The 8,134-nt window shown below is 44.2% G+C and overlaps 1 protein-coding gene across 1 annotated transcript; it reads right to left on the bottom strand.

Annotated features, from left to right (window-relative positions):
* Nucleotides 1–5,735: 5,735 nt before the first annotated feature.
* On the bottom strand, nt 5,736–6,692 carry LOC141126484 (olfactory receptor 51E1-like). Its single transcript, XM_073612425.1, has one exon. The coding sequence runs from the start codon at nt 6,690–6,692 to the stop codon at nt 5,736–5,738; it is 957 nt and encodes a 318-aa protein (XP_073468526.1).
* Nucleotides 6,693–8,134: the final 1,442 nt, after the last annotated feature.

The following is an 8,134-nucleotide window of genomic DNA, read 5'->3' as shown; positions in this document are numbered from 1 at the left end:
ATTCATCATGAAATTGTTAAACTATTAATACTGCTATGTAATGCACCATGGTGACCATGCAGCATGCATGTCTCTCATTTGGGGCATTCGGCATGTTTGAAGTAACCCTGCAGATGCGGGTGAGGCCTGCAGGCATGCATTTTTGCTTGCTGGCTGCAATTAACATGCAGCGGTGGCATAACTTAGTCTCTAACTGCTCGCTTGTCTCTCTGGCTGGCACGCCACTGTGTGTATGTACTTTCACAGATTAAGAGCAGCTAGCAGGTTGGTGCCATTTTCACACATGACCTGGTCTGACACAAGCTGGCTTGGGGTCAGCCACCTCTCAGCCTGCCTGTCCCGGAAGTGCCCCCAGTGTCTATGGCCCAGTGTGGTTCCTGCTCCCCAGGCATACCATCTGCAAAACAACATGGCAGCATTTTTCCTAGGATGTCATAGGCTCTAGGGTGATTGGAAGGGACTGGGGGTTCCAAGGAATGACTGTCTGAGGTGATTGAAGAGAAGGGTGTAGAAATTACTTTGCTGTAACCAAAGACACAGGGTGGCATCACCAAGTCCAGTGCTATGCTCCATCCTGCATCCTTTGTATCTTAGTTGCCTGGTGTGCTGGACCACGTGTCTGTGGTTATGTGGATCCAGATACTGACAACGTGATACTGGCAAGTCATTACCACAGCACAAACTGGTGAAGCAAAGGCATGGGCTTCTAGGCTGGAATGGTATTTGGGTACGTGACCTGATGGTGCAACATAATTTGTCAAAGGGCAGTGCAAAAAGGGCAAGAAATGACACCTATACTGCTAAAGTTTACACCTCATGGAGATGGGAATGCACTTTGGCCTTTTCACCTTGGGTGTTCAAGGACCTGGTCCCAATAATGAGTGTGGGCTTTTTGCTACCTTTTCTCATTGAGATACTGATCCTACCTCTTTGGTTCATAGCCCTGTGTTTCTTCATGTACAAGGTAACGAAAGGGCTGGAAGTTTTTTTACCACAGCTGTGCACTGCAGTCAGACTGGTTGCAAACCACAATAGTGCTCTTGGCAGCTGATACAGTAAAAAGGGTCCACACTGAAGATCTCTTTTAATTTTCTGCCTCTACAAGTGGTCAGTTACTGTCCTAAATATAGTCAATTTCCACCAAAGACATACCTGAAGTCTGTATTTTAAGTTGTTTTGAGAAAATTGGGGATACAGAGAAGGGAGCTGAGCCAAACAGAGAGCGCCAACCCAATGGTTCATAAACCATTTAATAGAGGTTTGCATCTAAAAAGCATACTCTCATTTACAGTGTCATTATCCATCTGGGTAAGTTTCCACACCCACAAACACCAGGAGCTTACCCAAGTTGGACTCTTGCAGTGGGATGGAGGGGCAAAATCGAGGTGGGTACCTTGCCATAGGATGGGTTGCCAGAAGGTTCTGTCAATTTGCCATAAATGAGCAAGCGTCAGGGCCTCTTTAATTAACCCTCTAAAACCTATACCTTACTTTAATCATAAGACTGAACACCTACCTAAATTAACCCCTAGAGTGCAAGAACCTCCAAGTTAACCCATTTCTGCATACTCAACGAAACCATTGCACCAAATCTTCACAATATTGAAAGTTCTTGATCAATCTGAAAATGCACTGAGCACGCTACATTATGTATTTTGTTACACTCAAAATCCCACCCATGCCCCCTTTACACTCAGCACTCTGTAGCATTATCCCTTTTTTACCAAAGGTGTCAAACTCAATTTTATCACGGGCCGCATCAGCAGTATGGTTGCCCTCAAAGGGCCAGTTGTATATGGGGTGCACTATGTACAGAGTGCAGAATTCAGTAGTGCGTTATTTACAGAGTGCAGAATTCAGGGGTGCCCTGTGTACAGAATGCAGGGTTTAGGGGTGTGCTACACACAAAGTTCAGAGTTTAGGGGTGTGTTAGATACAGAGTGCAGAGTTTAGGGGTGTGCTGTGTACAGAATGCAGGGTTTAGGGGTGCGCTACACACAGAGTGCAGAGTTTAGGAGTGTGTTATGTACAGAGTGCAGAGTTCAGTGGTGCTCTGCGTACAGAATGTTCACAGAGTGCAGAGTTCAGGGATGTGTTGTGTACAGAGTGCAGGGTGTGCAACCCCAACCCCAATACCTCCGCAAAGCTTCCTCACATCTCTCTCTCCTACTGTCCCGACTCTAGTATGATCTCCCTGCATGGTGCACTGCCATCACATTCGCTGTGTAGGCAGCGCACCTTCCAGGGAGATCATTCTCTCTCTCTCTCTGGAGTCCTTTCCCCGCTGTGCCCCACTGTAAGCACGCGCAGAGATCTGTTAAATCCTGAGCCGCTGAGCAAAGCCGTCCATTGTAAACACAGAAGGCTTCTGTGTTTACAAGCGGCAGCAGTGAGCAGAGAGTAAGAGTCTGATGTGGTAGAATGGAGTTCTGCCATATTTTGGCTGCAAAACTGGGTGTGAGGGTCATATGACAAGGCTTAGGGAGCCCCATTCGGCCTACAGGCCTTGTGTTTGACATATGTGCTTTACACTCACTGCTTTAGAGCATGCAAACTTTTAAAACCAGCACTGCACAACATGTACCCCAAACCCACTCCACACATCACAGTATGCAGCCTTTTACACTCATAAAACCCATGGAGTCCTTCATACTCAGAACTCTGCAGTATGCATTCTAATACATATTGATTTCTGGAAACAGTGACTGCAAAGTTAGTACCATTCAAGTGATGGGTGGTAAACAACTGTGAAAGAGGAATTTTTATAGCTGTGAATGATGGGGGTAACTGGATGCAAAGATGCAACTGGCTGCTGCTAGATCTTTTAAAGAAGACGTATTTTGCAATGACGCACACTACATTGCAGATGACAACAAATACACCCCTAGAAATGCCATTGGTAGAAAAGGGAGAGTGTAGCTAAATAAACACTTGCGGACCACCACCCGCCCACAATGTACTGCGGACAGGTAGCCCATACAGGCACAGCAATGTACTGATATGTCGCTGCCTTTTCCTGGGTTTAGGGGTTGTGCACGCGCACCCCCCACCACCACCCATTGTGATTGTACACAGTGGGAATTTGTCAACAGGTCCTGTCCAATGATCCATGGCTGGGACCTGCTGGGCCCTGTGTTGATCTCTCTCTTTATCCCTCGCCATGTTTGGAGGAAGAAAAATTATGACTTTGACCCTAAGAACACCATCCTTACAGTCAAGCACGGAGGTTGAAACATTATGCTCTGGGGCTGTTTCTCTGCTAAAGGTACAGGCTGACTTTGCTGGATTGAGGGGTCAATAGACAGGGCCATGTATTGTAAAATCTTGGATGAGAACCTTCTTCCCTCAGCCAGGACACCGAAGATGGGCCGTGGATGGGTCTTCCAGCATGAGAATGACCCAAAACATACGGCCAAGGCAACAAAGGATTGGCTCATGAAGAAGCACATTAAGGTCATGGAGTCGCCTAGCCAGTTATCAGACCTTAATGCTATAGAAAATTTATGGAGGGAGCTGAAACTTAGAGTTGACAAGAGACAGCCAAGAAACCTTAAGGATCTAGATAAGATCTGCAAAGAAGAGTGGACCAAAATCCCTTCTGAGATGTGTGCAAACCTGGTCACCAACTACAAGAAATGCCTTACCTCTGTGCTTGGGTTTCTCCACCAAGTACTAAGTCATGTTTTTCTTGGGGATCAAATGCTTATTTTACTCACTGAACTGCAAGTCAATTTATAACATTTGTATCATGTGTTTTTTCTGAGTTTTTGGTTGACATTCTGTCTCTATCATTTAAAATACACTTATAATATGTAGCAAGATCCTGGGGCCTAATGGTGACCTCCAGAGTTAGGGACAGCTGACATCCTTCTATGTAGAGTGGGTTATGAGGCATGTTGGGTGTAATGCAAGATAGATTCATGGGCGCCAGACACTTCTTGAATGCAAAAGAGATTTATTTTCTCTTGAACATAACTGGGGGAGAGAGGGTTTAGAGCCAGGACACCCTTTAGTAGTTGCAATGTTAATTTGGCAGACTCCGAGACTTTGAAAGGCAGACAGCCATGCCGGGAAAGGCATCGGCAAGACACCACATTTGCATGAGTAGGATCGCTGTCTCCTATGGCAACAGTCTTATAACAGTTTCTAACACAAGTTGTAACAAACTCCTTTACTTCTTCTACAATCTCCTCTTGTAGATCTTCACTCCAATGAGCTCCCAGTCTCTCTCACTAGACTTGCTGATCCACTGCCACTGGATCCCCTGGATTCCAATCTTCTCTCTCTCAGGATCTTCCTCAAGCGTCACCCCCGTGTCCCTGCTGGGTCCCTAGCTTGGCACTCACAAATACTCCTCAAACGTCACCCCACTGGCCTACTCAGCCCCTGGCTTGACACACAAGACTGCTCTGCAAGTGCCACCTCCACTGGCTGGGTCCCTGGCTTGACACCCGCAGAAGTTTCCAGATTCTTCACCATCCCCGGTTGGTGAGAATACTACTCTGGTACTTGTATCAGCCACTCACTGTGGTGCCTGGTAGTAAGGTGGATGGTCCCTTAGTAGCGACAGCTTCCCCTCTACCTCTGACCATGACAGGTTCTCCGGCCAGCAGAACCGTCACTTTTGGTTGGAATGCAAGCCATAGTCCCAACCCTGCGCTGCTCTCCTGCTTCTGGATAGGTTCTCAGACAGCCTAGCAGCCAGATGTCCCCGGAATAGGCCTCAGGCTCTGGCCTAGCAGCCCAGGGCAGCACAACACATGTCCACCCAGACAGCCGTCCAGGTGGCACAGAACCCCGATCACCTGACCTCACCCAAATAAATAGGCTCTCCCAGCAAGCCAAGGGACCAAGAAAATCCCTGCCCATTGGCTGAGACACCCCATATACTCCTAATCTGTCCTTGCAATGCCCTTCTCTTATCCAGATACCCGACCATCTAGTGACAGAAGAGAAAAATGCAGCAATTCCAGAATTAGGGTGAGATCAATTAACCTCCTATCAATTGGTCAAGGCAACTATCACTTGGCAAATGAACTTACTAACAACCCTGCCTAAACATCAGGGTGCTACAGATAAAAATGATAGACCCTTCATTTCTTTGTAAGTGGGCAAACTTACAAAACCTGCAGGGGATCAAATCATTATTTTCCCTACTGTAGTATTAGCACTGATCACTGTATTAGTGTCATTGGTGATGTCAGTGGCAGTTAGTTCCCACCAAGCATCAGTGTCAGATTTCCCACTGCACTATCCCAGAGTCCCACTATAAGTCACTGATCATCATTAGTAGTATTAAGAAAAAAAAAATTCCAGTATATACAACATAGTTTGTAGATGCTATAACTTTCATGCAAACCATATACACTTATTGGGATTTTTTTTATCAAAGACATGTACCAAAATATATATTGTCCTAAATTTATGAAGACTTTTGATTTTTTAAATTGTTTTATTGGATGTTATCTAGCAGAAAGTGAAAAATATTGGGATTTTTTTTTCAAGATTTATGATATTTTTTCCCGGTGTTGATCAAATACCACCAAAAGAAAGCTCTATTTGTGTAAAAAAAAAAAAAGATAAAAATTTTGTTTGGGTACAGTGTTGCATGACCACGCAATTGTCAGTTAAAGTAGCACAGTGCTGAATATCAAAAAATGGCCTAGTCACGAAGGGGGTAAAACCTGGAGCTGAAGTGGATAACAGTAAAGCTGCTGTTAAAATATTAACTGGTTTTATTTTTTTGGTTTGACACACAATTTCTGAAAGTTCCAAACAAATTTTTCTTTGAGCGCTTTGGTCCTTATCCCGTAGATCAGAGGATTTACAGAAGTAGCTATGCTGGTACCGATCAAAGGTATGATCAGATCGAATGTCGCTGATGAAAAACCCCTGTTTAGCCTGTACCTGAAAATTACGAACAAAAAGGTGGTAAAATAAATGGAGAATGCCAATATGTGAGTCACCAATGTATGTATAGCTTTCTGTGAGGATTCTGCAGAGAGTTTCATACAGATCATAATTGTTCTTATATAACAGAACAATATTACACCCAAGCAGCCAACCACCATGGACAAGGTCCAAACCGTTCCAAACAGGACATTAATTGTTATATCGGTACAAGCCAGTGGTTGAAGAGACATGATCTCACAAAAGACACTTTGGATATTTACCCCACAAAAAGATAGTCTTGCTGTCAACGATATAGTAATAGTTATTATCACCACATTTAGAGAATATATGGCAAATGAAATTTTTTGAGCTGCCAAGTTGGTCATCAGAATGTGATATCTCAGAGGGTGGCCTACAGCCAAATATCGATCAAATGCCATTATTGTAAAAGTAAACAGTTCAGTCCACGCATAAAGCTGGATACCGAAAGATTGAAAGAAACATCCTGTGAGTGAGATGGTTGAGCATCCAGACAACAAGTCAATGGCCAGCTTAGGTAAATATGATGTGTTCCCCAACATCGAATTAATAACTAAGAGGCATATAAAGATGTACATAGGTTCGTGCAAGCTTTTCTCTGTCCAGGTTATGTAGAGAATCATAGAACTAGTAAACAATGTAGATGAAAATAATGCAAGAGCCAAAAAAGCACATAAATATCCAAATGATTCAATCTCAACTAGCCCCACCAGAAGAAAGTTGGTAAAAGTGACAGAAACATTCTTGGAAGATGAGCTCATAACTTGGATGTATGTCTTGCGAAATCAAAAATTGAAATGTTCTATTCGATCTAAACCCTGTAAAGTGAAAATTTTAGATCACAATGGCCCTGTGGATTTTAGTATGACTCTCATTGCATTGATCTTCTCCTAAATTCAGTTGGGCTTTTATAGAGTTCAAAAAGCTGTCACAATTTACGTATATTTAGATACCTTTGTAGTCACTGCATCCAAGTCTTCCCAGTGGACCACAGCTGTTACAGCTGTCTCTGATGACCTAATTAGTGTCAGAAGTGTAATAAAGTAGTGCAAATTAATTTAACAAGATTTACAAATGAGAAAACAAGTATGGAAGGTGTAATATTATCAAAAGTCTAGAGAAAGTTTTGGTTTAAGTTACATCTGCACTGTTTTGTTGGATTGATGTGATTGATGGCTACCTTCACACATAGTCATGTTGTGTACCCAAAACCCAGGTCTGCCACTTCATCATAAAACCCACAATACCTGAGACCATTGCTGGGCAAGGGGTAAGCTAGCTTAAAGATAAGGTTGGGGTTTTATTTTTTTTATCTTAAGCATACTTGTTGCTGCTAGAGCTGCTTACAGAGGATAGAGGGGGGGGGGGGGGGCAGGCCACAGCTATCCCTAGAGCCAGTCCACAGAGCTCTGGGGTGTGGGCCTTTTCTAATGTATCTTCTGTCTACAGCACCATTGTCTATGGTCTACAGCCTCTACCTGCAACATGCCAGTCATTTGGGTATCACATGCAGGAGGAAATACATGACACTGCACTAAGAATCTTGGTGGAAGCAGGACCTCGAAGAGACAAGTTGGCAGCAAAATGCCTGCACTGCTCCTCATCCCTGACTTTCAACTCCCCAAATTTTTCTGCTGTATCTGCCTCAATGTCTGCAGCCTCAAGTGCCTGGGAGAGAAGTCTTAGAAGTGGTTTGAGAGGCTTGGGGTTGGGGTACACATCAAGCAGGGAAGAGGGTCATGGGGCCATGCTGAGTTGGGTCAAGTAAAGGATTAACCTCTGAAGAATTTTTTTCACAGCCACCCCCCACTTCCAGTAACCCCATTCCTAAAGCATGCACTTTTTTTGCAGCTGCTGGAGAGGAGGAAAAAATGCCCGAAAATTACCCTCATGCCTGGTGTCTTGATGTCAACCTACCTGCTGGGTTTGCAACTGCTCTCATTACAGCTGTGAGTTTATGGCCTGTGAAACACCAAAGTGGCAGGTACCCAGCCATCACTATGCTGCCAGAAGGTCAACCCTGCCTTCTACCAGAGAGTTTCACTTTTGCCCATTCTTCTTTGCAAAATAGCTCAAGCTCTGTCAGCTCTATTGGATGGAGAGCATCTGTGAACAGCAATTTAAGTCTTGCCGCAGATTCTGAATTGGATTTAGGTCTGGACTTTGACTGGCCTATTCTAACACATAAATATGCTTTGATCTA

The sequence above is a fragment of the Aquarana catesbeiana genome, linkage group LG02 (genome assembly GCF_042186555.1).
Source record: "Aquarana catesbeiana isolate 2022-GZ linkage group LG02, ASM4218655v1, whole genome shotgun sequence".
NCBI lineage: Eukaryota > Metazoa > Chordata > Amphibia > Anura > Ranidae > Aquarana > Aquarana catesbeiana.
The sequence above is the reverse complement of the archived record's forward strand: the minus strand, read 5'-3'. Positions and strand labels throughout refer to the sequence as shown.